The following is a 25,131-nucleotide window of genomic DNA, read 5'->3' on the forward strand; positions in this document are numbered from 1 at the left end:
ATGGTGAAGCTACAGCTGCCCAATCCTGGCCTGGAGGACAGGATACCTTCCCATGCAGAACTCGAGGTCCTTGAGAAAGAAGAGGCAGACTCCAGACCAAAATGGGATAACAAGGCTCAGTATATGCTGACGTGCGTAGGGTTCTGTGTGGGCTTAGGAAATGTGTGGCGGTTTCCATATCTCTGTCAGAGCCATGGAGGAGGTATGTATTTAATATATCTTAACTAACTTTGACTATAAACTAGGTTTAATCTCTCTTTTGAGAAACAAATAATGGAATATGCTTAGACCTGGCCAGTTCCTATAAGAACAGTGATGTTCATCTCTAGTAGACTGTCTAATGGAGAAGATTATTTCACAGGTTATGAAGTTATGTTACTGATGGAAGAAAAGGAAGGGACTGTTTTTATTTTGGGACACAGGATTAATCACATCAGTCTTGCACTGTCAACCATATTTTCTCAATCTAAAACTAGTGTTACTTTAAGTACATACATATATATAATGTATGTTTTAAAATACTAATAAACTTCTTGTGAGTATGATTCTGATCACGATCCCAAATGATCTTTTCATAATAGGGTTTTCATTGGTTCTGAACTGATCTGTGTATCAGCTGTAGAGTCAGTGTGTGTGTAATTTATGATAGCAGTAACAGCATGAAAGTAGTTAACATTAAGAATATGCATTTAGCAGTTGGTGTTACTAAGTCATTTAAAATCCAAATGTATGCTATTTACCATATAATTTACTGTGATTCCTTAGGGCTCAGGTTAGGACTGAATTACCGTATTAAAAGTTTTGTTTCACTCTTTTGCTGTTTGTTTTTAAAGATGATGTTGAACTGAACCGTTGCTTGAAAATTATACGACAACATAAATTTCTCATTTTCCAACAGTCTTTTCCGCCCATTACCTACTTGTTATCTGCATTTCAGTCTGGATATGTGTAAAAAGTGTGTGTTTCTTTGTGATGTTTGATCCTGAAAGAAAACTTTTGGCTAAAGAACAGTATTTTGAAGTAATATTCTTTAAAAGTACACAGTAAGATGTTTAAAAATTGTTCTTCCTAGTTACAGTAGGGACCAAGGAGAGCTCTGTGGGGAGTTGCTGGTACAAACTCAGGGACGTTTAACTACAGGTTACTCAGTTGCAAGAAGAGATGCTTAAGATCTTAAATCTTAAGATTTTTGTAACATGGTCTGATTGGAGTATAATTTAAATTATGAGGGGTGATGAGTTTATGTCTTCTACTTTACCAGTGGCATGAATTCAAGAGGCAATGGGCACAAACTGAAACACAGGAGGTTCCCTCTGAACACTTCTTCACTTTGAGGGTGGCTGAGCACTGGCACAGGTTGTCCAGGGAGGTGGTGGGGTCTCCATCCTTGGAGGTATTCAAAAGCCATCTAGACATGGTCCTGGGAAACTGTCTCTAAGTGGCCCTGCTTGAGCAGTGTGGTTGGACCAGAGAACCTTCAGAGGTCCCTTCCAACCTCAACCATTCTGTGGTTCTGTGTGTGGTTCTGTGTGTTTAGAGTTTGCAGTGCAAAATGAAGGTCATTTGCAGCACAGCCAACTCTTGTAACAAAAAAGTTACAAGGCACACAAAAAAAATCATAACCCACCTTTCAACGTGTGACAATTTTAATTTGAAAAAGTGGATGAATATCTCCAAAATTCATGGCACTCATTGGCTTCTCAGGTTCTTCTGTTTAGTCTTAGAAAGTGGACATGCCCTCTTTCCCAGGATTATAGGCACTTTCCTGCTTTTCTGTCTATCTTTCCTTTCCCTCTTGTTCTAGCAGTATGAAATGCAGCTGAAAAATGAACATCCAACAAACACAAAGAACTGGGTATGGATCGTGGTTTTCTGACTGATGTCAGTGATGCTTTATGAATTGCTTGTGTGTGTCTGTCAGTACAGTGTTTTAATTTACCCTTTGGCAGCAATTATTTTTCTTTCTCATCATCCTGTGGATTGTCCTTGCTCAGGAACACTAACAACAGTTATCCCCATCTTCTTGCTTCCCTAGGACTCTCACTCACTCAAATTTTCATCAGAAGTTGAAAGGCAGCATGTAGCAAAGAAATGACATAGCTGTCTCTGGCTTTAGAGCTACTGTACAGATATGTGTCCCTGTAGACAGACTTGTTACTTTCTCTGTCAATTCTTCTGCAGAACCCCAAATGCTGCAACTCTTATCAGTACATAGGAGTGAGCAGCAATGCCTTCCCACAGCTTCTTAGAAAGGACTCCTTAACTTCGTCACACATGGGGGTAGAGAGCTGTTGTGCAATCCCTCCTCCCTCCCTGCTGTAAAGTGCACCTCAGTCTCTTCTGGTAGGTCTAAATCCAACTCGTGCCACCACTGCTATCCTCTCATTACAGCTCCTGTCCTCCAACTTCTCCCTTCAATCAGGAAAAAAAAGATCTTGCTGTTCTTTGGATGGATGGCTTTGAATTTGAACACATGACTATCCATATTGTAAACACAGATCTTGAAGTTCTGAAGGTATTTCTGAAGGTATTTTAGTGTTGGGACATTTTCTACCTAGTGAGACTTTCTGGCTCCTGCATCTCTAATTCCATTCAGCCATGCTTACAGCATAGCAAACACCCAATAGATGCAGCACTCTGTATCATCTTTGATTGGACAGACACTCTTAAGTCTGGGTTCACCTACCTCCATCTGGAAAACCATATTTACCAGACATTTTGGACATGTTTTGCTTTAGTCTTTGCCACCCAACATGGTGGTCAAGATGATTCATTCATCTTTGCATTTGTGTGACCCTTGGGTACTCAGGTACACAGACGTGCCTCTGTAACAGAGAAGGGGAAAACGGCAATGTTATGCACCTTCTTCCCAGTTAATTAAGATAAAGCATATACCACACTCATGAATGTGCTGTGGAAGCTCCATTTCACCCTAGTCTGTCCAGTGCCTTTACCCTGGGTGGTGTATGTCTTCACACGTTGTGTCTTCAAGACATGTCTTCACTGAATCCTAGGTGCAGAGCAGTGGGAATCCCTGTTGCAGCTCTCTTTCACTGGAGACAAGGATTATGCTGCTTCTCGGTCTGTCTCTGACCATGATTGATCCTGATGCAGAATCAAGGTTGCATAGACTACCTCACGAAAATAGTTCCTAATTTTTGAGGGTTGGCTTTACTATTTTAATTTCTTTCTTTTTGAAATATGAGTTATATGGATGAACTCTTGGAGCCATTTAGCACGGGTGAGGTCTGGTAGCAAGCATGTAGATAGTCATTGTTTCAGCAAGGACACTCCCAAAAGAAGCTGGATGTCCACCTACTTTGTGAATCAGTTTTTGCACATTATCTATCCCTCATGAAACATAAATAGACTATAGCGAAGTATAAAATTTACCCTTGTAGTACTTGGACTTCAAGGAAGGTGGATTTTTTTCTCTGCAAATTGACTGTAGTGAAGGTAGTTAGGAACACCAAGTTGTACAGATAACTAAATCTAGAATTATTTGAGGGCTGCTTCTTCCTACACACAACACTATGATAGCGTTTTAACACCGTGATACCCAAATATACAAAAAGAAATCAGTTGTTACATAATTTATCTGCTTTTGTTGTCATAGATTATGAGTTTATATTTTAAAAAATGGAATATTTACTGCAGTAAAATTTAGAAGAGTAAAACACATTTTATCCTTTTCACATCTTAAAAGTTGTAAAATACATCATTACCACAGGTGAACTAGATTTCAATATACACACAATGTAAAAGCTAGTGTTTGCCTCAGTGCTTTCACCAGCTTAATGAGGTTGAAATGTCCTTTCATTTGATAGCTATCTCTGACATTACACATAGCCTTTGTTTTTTTATTGAGCAACATGTCATTTAATCAACTGTTAAACATTTTTATTTCATCCCTGACAAGTATTATAAAAAAGAGGATGTATATTTAATGTTTAAACCATCAATATAAAAAAAAAAAGATCTTTAAGTCTACAACTCACATATGTCTGCAGTAAACCTTGCCACTGCATGAGGGAGAACTTTTTCATCTCTGTGCATGCTACACTGAACAAAGTGACAGTAATGATATCGGCAGTTCCTCGCTGGTACTGGTACCCTCACTACAGCTGAGGTCTAAGAATATGATAGTATAGAAAAACATCTCCACCTGAAGTCTATCTGTTTTCTCTTTATGAGGAATTACGTGAAAGCAATAATATTTTTTTTAATTTCGCATTAGAAACTCTTAGATTAAAGAGAGAGTAATAGCTATACAGATATTCAAACCAAATATTATGTGTTCTGAAACACAGTACTGAAACAGGATGAGAATCTAACATCTCAGCTGTAAGGTTTTCAGACTGGAAAGATTACTCATGGTTTATATATATCTATACAACATTTCTTTTTGGATCTTTGGTTTATTTGTTAGGTTCATAAAATTGTGACAGCTTAAAAAGCATTGATTTTTTTTTTATGTCCCATATAGCAGCTTCGCAGAGTCATTGTCACTTATTTTTCCATTATAGCTTCTTTCAGAAAGGTTGGAGAGAAATTGAGAGAAATGGAAAATGCAGCAGTCGGATTTCTGAGCTGGCTGTTAGAATTGAACCCTGGAAAGAGCAAAACCTAAGAAAGAGAAAAAAGTGGCATACATAATTGAGAACTGCCATTTTATTTCTCTTCAAAATGTATTGATATTCCTGCAGCTAAATATAGGTGGTGTTACTTATTTGTACAGTTCTGAGACGGCACACCCTGAGTCTTTAAATCACCACAGCTACCATGCTACACATGGCTAGCCCTTCAAGCTAGAAGTGTTTTAGCTGGTTTTTTTTTTTCTGAGGGATAGAGATTTTGCACTGCAGGTGTATACACACGCCATGTACTTTATGTCTGTGATAACGAAAGGGGTGGACAGAGCCCCACCTTCTCCATTTGTGTCCATCCCAGAACCTGAAATTTATTTCCCCGTGATTCCAAGGTAGTGAGGAAGCTGGGGAGCTGCGAGCACGCAGTTGGACAGCACACCTTTCTCATGTGATAGATGGCTTCACAAAAGGCATCATTTTTGTGGCTGCGCAAGAAAGGTCATGGAGTCTCTTTATCTGACTGCTCTGTCAAAGATGTGTCATGCTTAAAGACTTCTTTTATGACCTCTTAATAAAGGTCTCTCTGTATGTATCTCAAGACCTCAGGAAATCCCCTGAGGCTGATACAGGGCATGTGGTATGTTCTGTCACCGCGGAAGACGGTTCGATTCTGAGAGTCTTGAAGCAAGTTTGATGCACTGTGCTGTCCGCAGGGAGAGTATAGGGACAGTGCTATTGCTGCATCTCGCTATCGTGGAGAGTGAGGCATGATGTCTACCCAGACTGCTAGAGCTGTGTGAGTGGAGGAGCACTTTGCATTGAAGGTTTGCAAGAATGTCTCAAGCATGGAAAAATTGAGCCCAAAAGAGAAAATCAATCAGCCTGCTCTCTACGGAAAGTGAAAAGTTAGACTCAACTTTGAATGCTTTCTGAAGGAAATGCTTTTAGTGCTTCATAGGAAACGACCTGATCTTCCCTCCCTTCTGCTAACAGAGGTGGTAACTACCAAAAAAAAATTTCCTTGACAGGTATGATAAGAAACAAGTGATCATAGATTGAAAGGACTATAAAGGGTGTGCATTTCCTTACACAACAAGATCTTTGACCGGGGGGAGGGGAATTTCTTATCAAGTCCTTAAGTGATCTTGCTGTGACCAGATGAAAAAAAGTGACGTATCTCCATTAGGAGCAAAGACGGTTAAGCAATGCACCTTAGCAGAACTAACTGCCAGTCCATTCTTAAGTTTCAAGAGACAATCTAAAATCACTGCAAGTCGAGTTTCAAAGGGTGACAAGGACTTACCCTAAGTGCAAATGGTGAGTATTTGGATCAGGTAGCTGTACAGATACATCTTCTGGATGTAATTACTACCATTGCTGAGGAAGGGCCTTGTCAGAGAGAATTGAGATTGCAGTACAGCAGAGACCTATCTGGCATCCAAAAGGGGATATAAAAAGAAAAGATCCAGATGGAGCAGCCATACAGACTCTGTGGGGTCAGGTTTCAGACTCTTAGGAGATGTTTTCAGCTTAAAACAGAGACAATGCTCTGGAACTAAAAATTGCTTGTATAAACACAGTTATCCTGTCCTTATCTCATCTTACCCTCATGAGAGCTCCTGGGCAGAATGCAACAGAAGGGAAAGTGTGTGCCAGCCTGACGTGAGATTGGAACACATAACATATTTCTGGCTGCTTGCAGTTCCATACATTGATAAATAACTTTGTGAAAGAGAGGCTCTGTGTGTCGAGGTTGTCCCACTGACCCTCCCATGTAGGAAGAAAGTCATTGGCATGTGGGGGCACGGATCTCAACACTGAGAGGGCACTCATCGCATACATTGCAAAACTCCTGTTTCCTATGAAAGCAAGAATAAAACAGTTGGGAGAAGTGTCATTCACAGAAACACAGAAATAGAGCGGGGTATCAGTAGAGTACAAACTCTTTGAAGCCAAATCTGCATGCAGCGTATGTCTAATCAGATGAACAGGGGCCCTTATGTGCATGCCAGTGCATGTGCAAGCACAGCTAAGCAGGTCCATACAGACAAAATGGGATAAACCTTTAGAAATGCCAGAAACTGAAAGGACAGGGGGAGTCAGTTCCTTGCAGTGACCGAGTCTGACACAGTTTCAATGAATTCCTGAACCTCTGTCAGTGGTGGGTAAGACTTTTGCATCATCAACAGTAACATCGGGGCACAGGCAGCTGGAGAGTACATCACCATTTCTGGCGTAGTTGCCTTTCAGCAGCCAGTCAAGAAGGCATGGAGAGAGGACTGCCCTGTTACATCTGACATCAGTAGCTCCCGCTGTCAGTAATTTTGTAGAAGTCCCTGGAGTGGTGAGAAGACAGAGGGGAAGAACCTTGCTTTGGAAGTGATCCTAGTCCTTCTAAAATTGAAATACACCCTGTATGTTTCACATGTTTGTGGTGTGAAAATACATATTCAGAAAGACACGAGTCAGGAAGTTATTTCTTTAGCACTGATACCATTAGTAATCATATCTCAGCTAAGACCACAGTGCTAAATTTGAATTTGCAACTAGAGGAGTTCACTTTCCTCAAATCTAGTATGGACCACCATCCTTCATTCCTTTCTGGCATTACAAAATAGCTGCTTTCCTCCAAGGTGAGGGAGTATCAGCTTGAGGCTCCTACATCTAACAGGTAGCTGCTCCCCACTAATGCAAGGCTTTTGTTCTTGCAAGGACTACCTGGTCTCTGGAAAAGGGAACATAGCTGAGGTGTGAGAAGTGGGGAAGAAAACAAATGGGATACTGTCCTCCTTGATGATGATGTCCATATTATCCATTTCCCAACCTGATAGACTGGCACAGACAAAAGAAAGGAAGTCAGCAGAGTTGGAAGTTTAGCAAACTTCTCTGCAAATCAGAATTCATAGTAAGTCCTTCAGTTTTTCACTAATAAAAATTATATCTGAAATCAGTTATTCTCCTGTCTCTCCTTTGAAACTTCTTCAGTTTGTTAGTCTCCATTTTTACAGTGATAGATGATAGTTTTTAGTGCATACAAGATGAGCTACTCTGATTTTGAAAAGTGTTAAATTTTTAGTAAGAAGTTTTTGCGTTGCTAAATGACATGCTTTACCGAAGTCTGACAATATCATGTCTATACAGATACCTTTGGCAACTGGCTTCAACAAAAAATGTATTTGCTGGTGCAGCAGTGATTAGTCATTCAACCTGATGTGTGGCACGTGTATTTTCAAAGTGCTCAGAATTCTGAATAGCATTTTATGTATTCAAAACTACTGATTTCGATTAGTAAATCTTAAAAGTGTCAATGAAAGATGGGTGAGTAACTAGCATTACTTGAATTCCATAAGAGTGGAAAGCAAAAAGCATAGCTGGCCTATTTCACCATAATAGTGGCCACTTGATACAGCAATATTGTTTTCAGCAGACTTTTGTGAAGTACACAGAAAATGAAGACTTCACAGTAATGACCATTTCTAAAACTCTGGTGTAGACAATATCAAGAAGATACCCCATGGAGCAGAAAAACATACAGTTCAGCTCTTCCAAAAAACATTCAACTGCCTTGAATTCATAACTATAGTTTCCATTCTTCAAATTCCTTCTTTCACTTGTTATCCGATTTTCATGGCATACATGAGGAAAAAGTCAGCAAATACATAAACCTGAACTGTTCACATACTGTTTTGCATTCTTTTTATGCACTTAGATTGTATACTGCCTATGATTAGGAAGTTAAAGACTTTCGGTGATGACAGATAACCATATTTCTAACATGTAGCAATTTTCAAGCACTTGACTCTGCGCTTTGGTATTCCACTGTGGTGTTACATGTTATCTCCATGTCCTAGGTACACTTTATTCAGGAAAAAATTCAATTAAAAACTTGTCCTGTACTAACCAGCCTTGTCATAATTAAAAAGGTTTGAACCCTGAACTTCAGATCTCTTCTACTCAAACATAAGAGCTGTTGAACACAGTTGTCAGGAAGTTATTGGTTATTTTATGTAGACAGCCCCAGGCTCCTGTCTAATCTTTCGAGGTATCTTGTTTAGTTCATTCAACTACTTCATATAATTTGCATGATTCACAATTATAAAACCATAATCTTTTGCAGACAAAAAAAGGAAGTCAGTCCAGGAAAGTGACTACCTTTCCTCCACGTGCAATCCAAAGGTGGCTTCTTCAGAGTTTAACCTTGGGAGTGTGTAATTTGTGTTTATGTTTTTCACTTTGGAAGAATAAGAATTCTTACCTGAAACCACATATGTGATGAAGTGCCCTGCTTGGGCAATCAGGCAAAAGCATTGTTCAGAAACTGGAGAAGGGTTTCCACAAGTATGCTTACAACTCACTTGCTGTTTCAAAAGCCCTCGGAACTGAAGTTTGTGCTTTTTGTAGTACTTCACTGAAGGGAAACATCTTTTTTTTTTTCTTATCCATTCCAGGAGCCTTCATGATCCCTTTCCTGATTTTGCTAGTCCTGGAGGGTATCCCCCTGCTTTATCTTGAGTTTGCCATTGGTCAAAGGCTGAGGAAAGGCAGTGTGGGTGTCTGGAGCTCTATCCACCCTACCTTGAAAGGGGTTGGTAAGTCTGAAGCAGATACAAAAAGCCACCTGAGAAAGCACAAGTCTCTGAACAGATAACCTTAAGAACAAAGCTTCAGGATTTTATTCCAGTGTGCCATAAGAGATTCCAGGATCTGTTCCTTTTCCATTCTTACTAACTCTCTATTGATAGGTCACACCAATCATGAAAAGGCACTGTGACAATTTTATGTCCACGTTCCCAGGTACTATGGGTCCAGTTAAAACCTTTCTCTAATTTGAGACCAATCTGGGGCTTCAGAGATATTTTCTGTATTATGATATTGGCTGGTTTTGTCATTAGGATGAATGTTTAAGTGTGCCAAAGATTTGTTCTATAACTGGTCTGTGAATAAATAATAGTTGAATCTTTCTCTAAGCTGGTCTACCAGACTTCAGATCCATGTAATGTTACTTTCTTACATCTCAGAGAGGTACCATGCTAAAAGCCATGGAGACAGTATTTTGCAGAAAATACTTCTTCACATCTGTATTAGACTTCTGAGTATTCAAACACTCTATTTGACAACGTATTAAAAGCAGCATGATGCACACAGCATTAAAAACTCCACAGATACTCATTACACAGGAAACACAAGAGATGCCATCTGAATATCAGGAAACGCTGGGAGGGTGATCAAGTATGGGCACAGGTTGCCCAGAGAGGTTGTGGGGTCTCCATCCTTAGAGATGTTCAAAATCTGACTGGACATGGTCCTGGGCAGGTGGCTATAGGTAGCCCTGCTTGAGCAGGGGGTTGGACAAGATGACATCCGGAGATCCCTTCCCACCTCAACTACTCTCTGTGATTACCACACCCTTGAAAGGGAAGAAACACAGCCACTTAGGACTGTTGTTGGCATCCGCTGCATCTGTAAATCAGTTACAAAAGACACTTGTTCATTGCATCTGGAATTTTTCAAACTTCTTCAGAACCTAAGAGCCCTCAGGAGCTAATCATTAGCATTTACTGCCTGCCAGAGAAGTCACCAGAGGTTGTTTACTTGGGAGCAAGTGGAGAATGAGAGATACTAGCTTGAATCCTGCACATTTTCACAGACTGTGCCTCCTGGCAGCTATCCATCCTATACAACAAAGATTAGCCAAACGCATCGGCTGACCTCTGCAGTGACATTGTGGAAGGGGAAGACAATTGAGGTCTCATTTAGGCAAAATCCCAAGTCAGTTGAACTTTACATGTACCGGGGATCCCAAACTCCCTAGATATCAGTGGGCAAGACGGTGAGCAGGATTATGTAGTGTCTGTAGGGAGTTAGTCCACCCATAATGTTGTCTCCTAAGTGGGTGTCAGCTTCAGTCCAAGAGTGGTTCTAGGCTGTATGTCTATGTAGGACTCACCTGTCCAGCCTTTAGGTAATGAATTCGCAGTGATTAAACCTGCATCCAAAATAAAGAGAGGAGAGGGGAAAAGCTATAAACAACTAATTATGGTGGGGAGGAGAGTAGGGAAAGACTGAGGCTCATACCGTATATTTTGATATGTCTTGAAGACAAGAGTATTGAAATTTACATAGTGTTCTGATTTTATTTTTTTTAGGCATAGCGGCAATGTTTGTATCCTTCCTGGTGGGTTTATATTATAATACTATTATTGCCTGGGTAATGTGGTATTTCTTCAACTCCTTCCAAGAGCCCCTGCCTTGGAGTAGCTGTCCTCTCAATGACAACAGAACAGGTATATTTTATGAAATATTGTATTTTGTTGTGCAGCACATTTTTCCATTTCTAGTAGTTAACCTAATTGAGCCTCTTGCTGTAAAACAACATCAAGGCATGGCAGTCCTGTCAGGAATTTTGTGCTATTTTAATACTTGTGTTGTATAAAAATTCACATTATATAAAATGTGATCATTGCTTAATCTTTCAGACGAACTTAGACTTTTTATACGAAACTTCAGGGCTGATTTTGACAGATGTGTTCACAGAATATTTACAAACTGCAAGACTAGCATAAACATTAACATTTTCCAGATTTAGACAATGTATTTCATCCATCTCTTCACCAACCGCCTTCCGTTAGCATATTGAAAAGATGGGGGGGAGGGGGGGAAGAGACACATAATCCATAAGAAACACCTGTATCTCTCAATATGACAATAGTCTATAGCCCCTTGGAGACTGCTTGGTGACAACAGCTTTGTTTTCTATAGTCAACTCTGCGTGATACTGTATGAAGCAGGTTTTTCTGGTGGGTCAGTGAACAGCTCTTCAGAGAGTTTTGCTCCTCTCAAAGCCTCATGTAAGGGCAGGCCAGGGCAGAATACTGCACAGGTCAGCTCATTGCAGGGAGATGAGAATCCAACCTGAGCTGACAAGACCTTGAACGGTGTCCAACAAAACAGGAAGATAAAGTATTGCTGATCCAAAGGAGGTTTGGGAGGGGAAGAGCCGCCTGGCTGCAAGAAGCTGTGGGCAGCTGCCCACACTCCATCAGGCAAGAAAGAGCAGGATGCGTGTGGAAAGCCCAAAGCTGTCTGGGTTTTTTTTTAAGATGAGGTAGAAAGTGTACAATCATTGAAAAACATCTGCCTAACTGCTTTTCTTCTATTGAAAAAAAGTATTCCATGCAATATACATACATTTATGCTCAGAAATCCTCTCCACACTTTCTTTGGAATAAGAGGCTTCTAACCTTACCTTTTTGTGGGAAAAAAGAAAAATTATAAAGATAGAAGAGTCTTCGAGTGAGCTTCAAAGATTTTATCTGCATGGTTGAATTAACAGAAATAATGATAAAACCTGTATTAAAATCCATGTTAAACAATTATCTTTTAAATCTCTCATTTTTCCATGAAACCAGTCTCTAAGAATCTAAAATTTGCTAGCAACTAATTCATTGGCATTAGGTGGTATAATTTAGAACACTGGTGTTTATTTAACTTCTTTTTTTTCAAGTAAATAAAAGACATACAGAATGACAACCATTTTGTGGTTACAGATTACATAGAAGAGTGTGCCAAGAGCTCCCCTGTAGATTATTTCTGGTACAGAGAAACGTTAAACATCTCCACTTCCATTGACAATTCAGGCACGATAGAATGGTGGCTCTTGTTATGTTTAACATGTGCATGGGGTGTACTCTATGTGTGCACAATCAGAGGCATCGAAACAACCGGAAAGGTACTCTATACTGGTTTTTTATGAGATGATATTCATTATGCTGTTGTGATTCCTTACTCATACAGACTTAATCATACTGTAGGAACTGCCTGTTTCTTGAGTAAAAGCACGTCTAAAACTTTGTGTGTCATCACTGGGGCTGCCTTTTGAAGGAGGCTGAATGAAATGGAATTTGATTTGATTTGAATTGAATTGAATTGAATTGAATTGAATTGAATTGAATTGATTTGATTTGATTTGATTTGATTTGATTTATGTGGAGATTTTTGTGAGCAATTTGGCTTTCTTGTCCTTATAGGTCCTAGTAAAACATTCTTCAGGTATTACCACCTTAACATTAATATTATCCTTTAATGCAGGATTGAGGGACTCTGTCTTTTTTGCTGTGGCCATTCTCTTCAAAACATACATGTACAGATTTATTTGGGTTTGTGTTAGTCCTTAATATTATCTCTCTAAAAGACTGACGAATGTTCTGCTGCCCAGCGAAGCCCTAAGAGCCCATCCTTGCATCAGCAGCATCAACCTCATCTCAGGGTGTAGATTATTTTTATGCTGCTTTTTAATGATCTGAGTAGAATTTCAACAATGGTAATTTATCTTAAATAGAGCATTATAACTGTAAAAACATTTATTATCAAAATGTACTGCACATACTGTTTCTCTTGAACACAGTTAACTGTAGTTTGTTCACTGGGACTCGCTTGAAACTTGCCATTAATGTTAGCCACAGTACTGTGTTTATTCCACTCTTCCCTGCAGTCTTATTTTTATTCAATTGTTCTGTTTTAGTTAAGTGTTTTATTTATGTGCTTCTTGTGCAGGCTGTGTATGTAACATCAACACTTCCATACCTTGTGCTTACCATTTTTCTAATCCGCGGCTTGACGCTGAAAGGATCAACCAGTGGAATTGTGTATCTTTTCACCCCTAATGTAAGTCACTGCATGGTTCATCCCTTAGTGAAACACCATGTAGTTCTCTCTGTAATTAACAACCGTTTGAAAATTAGTCCCGTCTGTTGGTGCTTTTCTCAGGCACCTTTAAATTCTTGATCCTGATAGGTGAATCCTTTGCATCGAATGTTAAATATACATACGCACACACACTCTTTCTCTCTCTCTCCCCACCTCATCAAAATTTTTCTAAAAAATTGAAAGATCATCACAGGGCAACGCAAGGGGTTTGGTATAAGGGGGCTTGCTTTCTTTTCCTAGGATGTCTTATATTCTAGTTAAGGATGAGTCTAAACTGCACAAATTGTGCAGTTGGGAGTAGAACCCGTCTAATCAGTATGGCTCCATGGACAAGAGACCTAAAAGAATGGTTTAACAACAGTTTTTATACAAAATTAAAAGGGGTTTCGTTTTCCATGAGAAGACTTCTGAATGGTCACTATTAATGCTAAATAATAAACACCTTTTCCGGAAACAGGCACGGCAACTGTCAGCCAGGGAAAGTAATTTGTTTATAAATTTTCAAAATACTTGTAGAAAACCTACAGATAGGTTTTCTTTTTGAAAAAAAATATTGACCTATTTGTTAACATTCTTCAAAAATGGTGAGTTCTACACTGTTAATGTTCTTGGTTTAATTATTGTTTTAAACGCCTCATATTCAGTCTAAATAGCAATGTTGCACTTGCTTAAAGCTGTATGTCTGATGCCTCAGGTTACTGAGCTGGCTAACCCAGTGACATGGCTGGATGCGGGTGCTCAGGTGTTTTACTCTTTCTCCCTGGCCTTTGGAGGCCTCATTTCATTCTCCAGTTACAACTCTGTTCAGTAAGTAGCCTGGCAAAAGCCAAATTTTATGTGAATATTTCATTCTTTCAAAGGAAGCATGTCCACTTCTACCCTATTGTTACACAGTAATTACTTGGGACTGGGACACCATCCCCTCAGCCATGTAAGGCACATCTCCTCTGACTGATCCTAGCTCTCCCGAGCCAAGATTTCAGGTCCCAGTGCTGTCTGACTTTCTGCAGAAAGATGTGGTGGCGCAGGCTAGAAAGAAGGGGACTGGCTGCCTACCACCAGCTGATGAGCAGGAGCTTCCTCTTCAGGAGTGCTCAATGCACGATGATGCCCTTTTTCTCCTCACTGTCAGAGCTGGGTGGTGGTACACACATTTCAAAGCAATTCACAGACCACAGTTTAAATCTTTAGCTCAGAGATGAGAAGATATATCTAGGAGTTTTTAAATTCAAATTCAGTTCCTTCCTTTATATATGTGATGGGACCAGGGAAGAGATGTAGTACAAACTCCCATTACCCAGGGAAGGACCCAGTTGGTAATTTATGACACAGTGCTATATTCTACACTCACCCTCACAAAATATTGGAGCAACTACCAGTGCCTCTTGGTGCCTGCCGTCCCTTCAGCACTGTCCTCTTGAAAGACAAATTGTGTGGCATTCTCTGAGCCTAATATTATTGATAAATGTCTCTGAATTAAGTTTTAGATATGTGGTTTGGTGATGCATTCAGAAATCTGTGTTTCAGTTTTGGATCTGGTTTGACCACACCATGCCAGCGTTTCAGTCACTGATGTAATTCCCTGCCACCACTCTTGATTTCAGATGTTTTTCAAAAGTTCATCTGGAACTTTTTTTGCCTGTGAGTCTCAGTGCGAGGTGACAAGCCCTGCTTCAGGTCCAAGTCAATGTTCCCACAACTGTGAGGAGCAGAGCTGAGAATGTTCTGCATCCTTCCAAAAAGACCCAAAGAAAAGGAGCAGTGTCCTCCTGCTTTTCGAACACACAGGGCTGTGGCACCAGGCCACATTCCTTCAATTCTCAATCTTTCATGACCTAAGGAGGAAACTGCAGAAAGTCATGAAATTCCCATGGAGATATAAGAAAAAAACCATGCAAATTCCATAGTGTGACACTGTGGTGGTGGGCCACCTGCAGTTCAGCACCAGCTGAACCAGGTGTGAGTGACTCTGCTCCCAGACAGTTTGGGAGTATAAACATCTCAGGAAATACCATGAAGTTTCAGTGTCATCAGGGATTCACCCATTCATAACCTGGAGGACATTGAGCATCTTACTTTCTCTGAAAGAGAGAAATATTTTTATCAAGCTAATCATTGAGAATCTCATATTACTGTGAAAAAACTGGCATGAGAGTACAGCAAGGAATTTCCATTCGGTGCCCTCCACCCAGCAGAGACCTATTTGCAACACTATAAATGAGGGAAAGTCACAGTGTCACAGGTCTTGGCTGGACAGGCTTGTCTTTCCTCTCCTCTGAAAGGTGATTAGAAAATTAAATATGACAACATCAAGTTAATCTCAGCAGTCCTCACTTACCCAAGAGAAAAATGATATCTAGAGCTTTACAGCCTTCTCATAAAACCATTAAGTAATTTAATATTGATTCTTTATCTTCTCCCTCAGATGAAAGTCTCTTTCTGGCTCTGCAGTTTTTTCATCTTAGCACAGATACGTTGGCAAGAAGTGCCCGCAGCAGAGAGGCCTCTACCAAGAAGTTTAGCTTTCACAAGGGAACAGCTTGTCTGTCTGACCTTATCAGCATAACAGTCCATCATATTTCCAAAACTTGAGGACATTTTGAACCATCTCTTGTCCAACAATCAAACAAAATTGTTCCCAAGTGTTCTTGGCTACTACAGCTTCACCATACCAAAGTGCTATGGAAACTTTTGGTCACTTTTCCCTTCTGACTGACTGAATTCAAACCCAAATCTTTCACCTTGCAGCAGAACACCCCAGCAGTTAAGAAACAGCCTATGGCAATGTATGTCTGCACACATGCATGCCTGGCATGAAAAGGAGACATACATTTTTGCCCCTCATGTATTGCTTTCCATGAGCCAGACATGGAAGCAACTCAGGCAATTATTCTTTATGATAGGATCACTTGAGGGGAAAAAAAAAGCACAGGTATTAAATTGCTTAAGGCACCAAATTTTAATTTACTAAATCTATCTGTAACAGCTGTACTTATATATTCTTAGAGAGCATACTGGTGTACCTATGCATCTGTAGACTACTTTTTTGTTAGTCTTGTTAGCCAGTTTTTAGTATTTATTTTGGAAATGTGTTTGAAATCCATTCTTTTTTTCTCTTTGAATTGCAGCAATAACTGTGAGAAAGATGCTCTAATTATCTCAGTGATCAATGGTTTCACATCCATCTATGCAGCAACTGTCATATACTCCATCATTGGATTCAGAGCCACAGAAAGATATGATGACTGTTTTGACAAGTAAGTTATTGAAAAAAAACCCCAGAATATACAGGTATTTGTTTGACTGAGGCAGCTCTATTAGCCTGATGATAACAGGTTTGTAATTTCTGAACAATTGCAGCTCCTGACCCACATAGTATCAGACCACACATTACTTCAAAATATTTAAATCACGTGATATCAACCCCATAGGGAGTGATAATTATTTGAGCCACCTCATTTCCTAGATAGATGTTGCATAAGCAACCATGTTTTACGTTATTCCTTGACGTTTCCAAAAAGTAACAAGGGAGGAAGAGGATATTCCATGCTTTAATGTGTTTTTTGAAAGAGTTCTTTCAAATATAACTGCAGTTTATGTAATAATTTCTATTTATGTAAAGGTAAATTCTGTTCGTGATACATTATTTCACTAAAACAGACCAGTATATCTATAGTTTTAGAGGTAAATGTGAAAAAATAATAATTTGCAACAATGGGTATGAAACACCATGTTCTGAAGAAATGTATTTAACCAGGTAGGGCAAAAGTTTCAATAAAACTAGTTCTGTGAAAAATTGGATTTTACATCACATACTTTAAAAAGAAAAGAAAAGGGTATTAGGCTGCTGCTGCTATATCTAAGGCTTATGTCAAATCCTCAAAGGTCTCCTGATGTTCTTGGCCAAACTACGTCATTCTGCCTCGGAGGCCACTTGCGATGAGACGCTGAAAGCACTGCTCATTTTAGCAGAGCTCCCCATGACCAGGCAGTTCTGACAGTCCTGCAGAGTCCTGGCCACATCTGGATCACAGTGTGGGCACTTCAGGTACTGCTAGTGACTCTGCATACAACTTTGGGAAATTATCCAAATTAATTAATTAAATTATTCCCATTTAAAGTCACGAGATGAAGTTCTACCAACCACTGGAATGTTGTCTAGAAACTTTGCAAAAAGAAAAAGCAGAATTCACAATAAATGATGCCTGCTGAGCTGGCATATGACATGAATGTAATATGCCCTTGTTCCTGTGTCAGCTCTGTATTTAGGTTGCCTGCTGAAGGGCTTAAATGCTTAGGTCTCATCAGAGGTACCTAATTTTACCACATTAATTCAGACTCCCTTCTAACCAGTGCTGCCAGACCCTGCAGATTCCAGTCAAGTTCCTCTATATTCAGCTGTAAAATTGCATGATACATAACTGCAGACACCTTACACATTCCCAGAAGCTGGCCAGTCTGGGAACTGCTGCCCAGTCTGCAGTGCAAAGATGGGAACGTAATTTTTGCAGAGGCCCCTAGCATGCCTGATCCATCTGTGCCATGAAAGACAGTGTCAGACTCACCTTGGAAGAAGAAATAAATAGTTGCCCATGCACGAAACTGCTGGACTTCCCAATTTCAAAATCTGATCTTAAGCAACAGAAACATTATTTCCTTTGTATCTTTATAAAAGACATCATGCTCTTAATAACTTGCTTGATAATGAAAATGAATCCTGAGGATGCTTACAAATAAATAATTTCAAATTTATTGTATTTCACTTTTTCCAGAAATATTCTTACTCTGATGAATGCATTTGATTTGCCAGAAGGTAATGTAACCCAAGATAACTTTGAACAAATGCAGCAGCTATGTAACATGACCGATCCGATGATTTTTGCAAGCCTGAAGTTTGAATCCTGTAATCTGGAAAGTTTCTTGAATGATGTAAGTTTAACACCCTGACTCATACTGATACCATAAATATGTCAGGAAATCATAGCAATTTTTGAGTTGCCTAATGCTTTTTCTTATGAGGTTGTTGGGTTTTTCAATATTTCCACTGATTGATTGCAATTAGCTTGAAATGCTCTTGGACTGCAGAATTACTTTTGTTTAACCCATTTCACTTTTGAAGAGATAAGCTGTTTAATTACTCTGAAAAGCCCTGTCAATCTGCCAGAATAGTAGCTAAACCCACAAGCGTTCTAGGCTGGCCTCATGTAGCTGGCAAAATAGCAGCCGGTATTTCTCTGGAACTAGCTGGTTGTAGCCACGGTGGGACAAGATGACTAGGGAAGAGACACCCAGAGCAAGGAAGCAATTGGAGCAAGCCCTGTCCCAATCAGTACGAATGTGTCACAACACAGAAAGAATGGACCTTGACACCAGAGTGGAAAAGGTTACAAGAAGAACTCAATGTGTGCACCTCTTTTTTTGGTTAAAAAGGTGGTGAATTACAGAAGAAAATAGGTGTCCATAAAATCCCATGAACAAAGTTTGCATTGTAATTACAGTATATATATTGCTGCATTAGGAGGTCTTTGTGGAAACAAAAAGCATAATTATTGTAGTATGGTGTAGCATACAACAAACCTAGTGAATACCAATGTAAATTTAAGTGCTGCATGTTGTTAATGAGCCTAATTGTGGAGCTTCTGAAATCTTCCACAGGGAGTCGAAGGAACTGGCCTAGCCTTTATTGTCTTCACTGAAGCTATCACCAAAATGCCTGTCTCACCTTTATGGTCCATCCTCTTCTTCATCATGCTCTTCTGCTTGGGTTTGTCATCTATGTTTGGAAATATGGAAGGTGTGCTTGTACCTTTACAAGATCTTAAGATTATACCTCCCAAAGTGCCTAAGGAACTTATTACTGGTAAGTACGTACTTAGAGACAAGTGACCTCCCCCCATCCCAGAGAATAGCTTATACGCAGAAAAATCAACCCACTACTGTCAGGTTCTGAATTAAGCTTGTCAGCAGTTGCCCGGCCCTTGGCCCTTGACAGCAACCTCAAGTAAATTAAATGCAGTCAGTCCCACGTGGGACCCGCCTGTGAATCACCCGGTATGCTTCACCTGCCTTCAGGTAAAGCACCCCCAAAATCCTGACCAAAAATAAAATAAATTCGTGATCCTTGAGTTCGGACAAAGCACAACCGAGGCACTGTATCAATAAACTTAACCTTGACTTTATTAATTCCAACGAGGCAACTTAGTGAACAAGGAAGGGAGAGAGAGAGAAGTAAAAGGAAGAGAGGAAAAGAGATCAGTTGAGAGAGAAAGGATAGTCACCACCCTGGATCCTGCGGCGTCGGAGGTGGGCGCGCACGTGGTGGGGCAAAACGGCCTCTTTTATAGAGAATTTTTGCACAGTCATGCTGACACGGAGCCACCAGTCACAGTTCACACCACTCACAGTCCTGAGGGCGGGACAGGTCCGGTTCCCGCGCTGTGGCACTGACCTATCACCGGGCTGTTGCCCGATATCCTGGACGGGTCTCTCTGGAGGGGGTGGAGGGCTGCAGGGCGGGGACATCACTCACCCCTAGTCGGCAGCTAACTCCTCACCTCAGAAAATGTCGTCAAGGTCAGGTAGTCCTTTGCCCCAGAGATGACTTCTGAGCACGTGGGATAGGATGGTTTCTGAGACAATGCCGAAAAAGGGCGGGGGGGCGAGGCATATGGAGGAGCAGATCCCCACAACTACCCACCTGCTTTCTGATCTAGCACAGTCCTAAGACTCCTAGGTAACCTACTGAAAGTTTTCTCACGTCCCCCAATGGGGCAGCTTCTGTAAGTTTCCTTCTGAGCCTGCAGAGAGCTGCTCACCCCGTGGCTTGCCCATCAGCCTGCTCATGGTGATTATCATCTCCTCTGCTGGGAAGCTGCAAGACCCAAGTCCTTCCCCCCACACAGGATTTCTCTCAGTACAACATTGTCCCACTGCTTAAGAGGAAGAGGACCTATTTTCTCTCCTCAACCTTCTCACATTTTCTTTGTGGCATCTCCCACCTGTGCAATGTTAGGAGAGTTTTGCCATTTTACCTACATAGAAGCAGTCCTTCTCAGAGTATCATGAAAAATAAAGTGGATACCTTCAGGCTGCAACAGAATTAAAAGTTACAAAGCTTTCTGGCTACTGGGGATATGTCTTACTTTTTTTTTCCTTTGCTTTCTTTGCCTCAACATGCTACTGTTTCGTTTTTTTCACAGGTCTCATTTGTGTGGGGTCTTACTTGATCGCTTTTATTTTTGTGCTGAAGTCTGGTAATTACTGGCTGGCTCTATTTGACAGTTTTGCTGGCTCTATTCCCTTGCTAATAATTGCATTTTGTGAGATGTTTTCAGTCGTCTACATTTATGGAATAGACAGGTATGAAATACAAGTTGAACATTACTAGAAACTAGCGCATAAATTGATTAGTTGTATAGCTGCTATCTTGCTACGCCTCTGCACGTATCATTTCTGTTATAGAAATCACTGAAATTATGCAAAATTGGGTTAGGGTTGCTTATTGATTCAGGTTTCTAAAATAGTTCTCAACAAAACGAAATGATGCTTTGTCAAGAGTTTGGGGGGGATTTTTATTTGTACATGAAAGCTTTCAACTTTTCTATTAATACTTTGCAACAGATAATGCTTAATCAGCTGTAATAAACACATCCCTAAGATATTGCAAGAAAATATTAAGCATTAGTAAGTGCCCTCGAGTACAATAATATGAATGCAAATAATTTATTTTTAAAGTAAGCATCAGCATGTACGTGTTTGCAAGAGTTACATAATGCCACGATAGCACATTTGCATTTTAAATATGGTGGCATTTGCAATAAATCCTCTTCAGGATAATTGCATCAAACATTTAATCAGGAGAAGCAAAGTGCAAGCACATTGGCACTAAGCTGAAAGTTTAAAAGAGAGGTATATCCCAGGAGTGTTTAAAGTGAATGCTAAATGATATTGTTCACAGCAGGGATCTCCATGCAGTTTGCAGATACTGTTTTACAACACGATGCAAAGCTAAAGCTACTGAGATACGTTCTTAGCTGATAGATTCAGGACTTAATCAGTTGTAGCAGTGCGTAATTATCCTATCAACTTTCTAGAGATGTAATAAATCAAATTTTACCATCTTTCTGTTCATAATTAATACGTAAGAAATATGAAAAAAGCGTGGGGACTTCAATCACCCAGAGGTTTTGCTTGAACCTGCGCCAGACCCTCCAGCTGTGTTGCTCCTGGTGTTGGGGTGAATGCCCTTGTGGCCTGTCTTCCCATACTTAGTGTTTTATATTGCCTGAGGAGTCATGAATCAGAAAATCAGAGCAGAGGGAGCACCCTAGAGAAAGAAGGCTTATTATAATTTCTGAAGGACAGAAAAGTCTGTGTTGATCACTTTTCCTTCCCTTTAAAATCTCAGAACACTTTACAAAGTCAAATTAAAATTATTCTCAGGACACAAACATGGGCTAAGGCTATAGAGGGGTGGGGACTGATTCAGAAAAGAGCTTCACACCAAACTCGTGTTCCTGGCCAGTACACATCGCTGTAGCCCTCTTTGAGTACAGAACTTATCAGCGTTGCCCAAAGGTGATGGTATCTGCTCCAGATGAGTTTCTTTGACCTTTTTCTGAGAAAGGGTCATTGGTAAAAAGATGGGTCTCCTGCTTGAAGGAGAACCTGCATGTTATCCATGACACTCAGGTGAACTATACCTGGACGCGCTCTGCAGTCAGGACATGTGGCTCCATATAATTTTAAGAATGATACCTAGATCTTAGAAGTTAAGGATGAAAAGATAAAAGAAATCTACGTAGTAATTGAGACTCAACTGAATTCTGTGTGTTGCTCATAGCTGTAGGACCAACTGAATAGTCTCCCTCAGACTTATCCCCCACAGGATACGCAGGAAAGCCAGACAAGAGGACTAACAATAGAAGCCCCAAACTTCTAAAATAATTATTTTTTAAGGAGTGTGTGCAGATGATGCTGCATCATATGTAGAGGTCATAAATTGGTTCAGGACTGATGCAGACAGTATCATTTTCAATGCAGGGATTGTTTCTTCTTGTGGAGATATTTTTGCCCCATGGTCCACTGCATACTCTATGAATAACCCAAATAACACATTTTTGGGTGTTCTTAATAATGTGTAAAGTTAAATATTATTTCAGTACTCAACCTGAGAAAACTGGTAGAAATCCAAATTAAGCAAACATTATGCATAGAATCTAATTATTAAAATTACTCCAATTCACTTTTCCTCTTTTTTAATATTGTGTCATTCCTTCTAATTTATGCAGCTCTAAGATCTTACCAAAAAATTGTGAAATAATACTGCAATATGTTATAGGGAAAGTTCATCTGCATTGACTCTTTCATGTTGAAACTATTTCGCATATGCTTCACAGACTTCTTGAAGAAAGTACGTTTCCAAAAATAATTTTCCTGACTTCCTTTTGAGAACTATGAGTTAAAAACTTCTAACATGGTTATCATAGAGAAACTAAATGTTCATATCAGCTTTGAAAGGGCAAAGTTACAGTGCTATCTGCCTTAATTTGAACTACTTAGGTCTAACTGCTGATGTTACCAATCCTTGTTTCACATTGACATTAGCAAGGTCCTGGGAAGCACAACTAGGAGTAGTTTGAACTTTGCTGTTTATGAGCAGGCACCCTTTGATCCTGACCAGTTTTTACTGTCCTGAACTTCCTGGTTTTGTTTCTAGGTTTAACAAGGATATTGAGTTCATGATTGGACACAAGCCCAATATTTTCTGGCAGATTACCTGGAGAGTTATCAGTCCTCTCATTATGTTAGTTATCTTCTTCTTTTATTTTGTGGTGACAGTCAATGAAGAACTGCTCTACAGTGTTTGGGACCCTAGCTATGTAAGTATATAAACCCAAAATATTTATTTAGAATTATTTTATGTATTCTTCTTTAATGTAAGAGTCATAGTCTGTTATATTCATTTCCCATCTGAAACAGTCTTCTGGTAAAAAACTTACTACAAGACATAAAGTAATAATAAAAAGTAACACTTAGAAAAATAAGTCCTAAATTCAGCTGTGATGCCTGCAATGGGTATATAGTGACACCTGAGTAGCTTTTCTGAAGTGGAGAAAACCAAAACATCAGTCCAGTTGTCAAGTAAGACTGAAACAAATGTCAGTTCCCCAGCAGGAACTATAAAAGAGCTGGAAATGTCACAACCTTGCTATGTTGACAAAGGACCAAATCTGTGAAGCCATTTTGATACTGCACTTGTTTCTGTGTGCATTTAAAATCACAGCACTGCAGTAGTGCTGGTTACTCATCACTGACAGAAGAAATTCATTAATACCCAGATTTCTTCTTTCCTCTTCCAAATGTATTGGTATGATTGAAATTATAATTGCAGCAATAAGGTACCTACTTTTCCTTTGCTTCCCTTGCAGAATAGAAAACTGTATGTAGTACAGAGAAGGGCATATTAGAAAAAATGTGGGTCCCATCATTTTCTCCGTCACCCCATCTCTTCCCTTCCTGTCTAGCTTTCCTTTTTTGTTTTCCGGCCTTATACCAGCTAGCATCCTTAAAATAGAAACAGTCATGCCACACACTTAATTTGTAAAGATTAATTTTTCTTTTCATAAGACAGAGACAGGAGGAGAGAAAGGAAGATGGAGAAATGGGGCTGCTTTCTTCTCTCCTCCTTGGCAACCTCACTTCCTTCTTAATAATATTTCAGCTCTCCCACACCCTTTGATTTCAGCCTTCCCACCCAAAGGCCATTTGGCCACCAAGCCCTGGTGGCCTGTGAGCCCCCCACCAGCCCCACAGTCCTTTTTGCCCGGGAAGTGTTCCAGGAGTAGTCCCACCAGTCTCCCTTCCTGACTCTTGCTTCTTCCACACCATGTCCTCTCCATCACTTTTAAGTAAAAGCAATTCCAAAACAGCTGAGGCTGGAAACCCTTGAGCTGGAAACTGCTGTGGAATTGGCAAATTATTGTGCCATTGTGGTAGGTACTGCTCTGATTACATTTGTGATCTGTTGAATTATTGAACGTGTGCATGTTCCCAGGTATTTGCTCCTCACGACTTTCTACAACTTGGTTGTTTGCTCTTTCAGGAGGAGTTCCCCAAAACACAGAAGGTTCAATATCCCAGCTGGGTGTATGCTATTATTGTAGTCCTCGCTGGAGTGCCTAGTTTGGCCATCCCTGTCTTTGCCATCTACAAAGCCATCAGAAATTGCTGTCAGAAAAAAAATGATCGTACAGGCCTTATCATCTCCACATCTGAGACTTCTGTTAATGGAAACTTAAAGTATTCAGCATGAAACCATATAAAAAATGTTGAAGAAAGCTTTGTCAGGGAGAAAAGCAAAAATACTTTTTTTAAAGAACCCAGAGTTAATTTTATTTTCATAAAAAGATAACTATGTATTGGTTCCAGGTAAACATTTGTTTATTTAACCATGCAATGCGCTGTGAAGAGGTAATGGCTTGGATCCTGGAAGCAAAACAGCCACATTTGCAAGTGATTGGGGCACCTGGACAAATCATTTGTCCTCTTTTGGTTTTGAAGCCACCTTGTTTGAAACTGGCTTGCAGTTCTCTGTTTGGGCTGCATTGTGCCTGACATGCCATATGTGACTCTTCCATGTGCAGTCATTCTGGTTGGGTGGCCAATATGATGGGTAATTTTATACCAACTTCTCTTGCACATTAAATTGTTTTTACTTTACATGCCACTGTGTTGCACAAAGCCACCAATATTATTCATCTCATGCAGAAGTTTAAAATATTTAATAAAAATATTTCTAAGTATGAGAATGACAGTTTGATTAATTTATAATTCC

General features: G+C 39.9%; 1 protein-coding gene across 1 annotated transcript; it reads left to right on the forward strand.

The window, feature by feature from the left end:
• Nucleotides 1-24,609, forward strand: SLC6A19 (solute carrier family 6 member 19). Its single transcript, XM_068396114.1, has 12 exons — nucleotides 1-202; nucleotides 9,038-9,178; nucleotides 10,736-10,873; nucleotides 12,137-12,318; nucleotides 13,143-13,253; nucleotides 13,990-14,102; nucleotides 16,424-16,552; nucleotides 18,068-18,224; nucleotides 18,951-19,155; nucleotides 20,495-20,654; nucleotides 23,014-23,176; nucleotides 24,400-24,609. Exons 1-12 carry the CDS (start codon nucleotides 1-3, stop codon nucleotides 24,607-24,609), a joined length of 1,911 nt encoding a protein of 636 aa, XP_068252215.1.
• Nucleotides 24,610-25,131: the final 522 nt, after the last annotated feature.

This window comes from Nyctibius grandis, chromosome 3 (assembly GCF_013368605.1).
Source record: "Nyctibius grandis isolate bNycGra1 chromosome 3, bNycGra1.pri, whole genome shotgun sequence".
Lineage (NCBI taxonomy): Eukaryota > Metazoa > Chordata > Aves > Nyctibiiformes > Nyctibiidae > Nyctibius > Nyctibius grandis.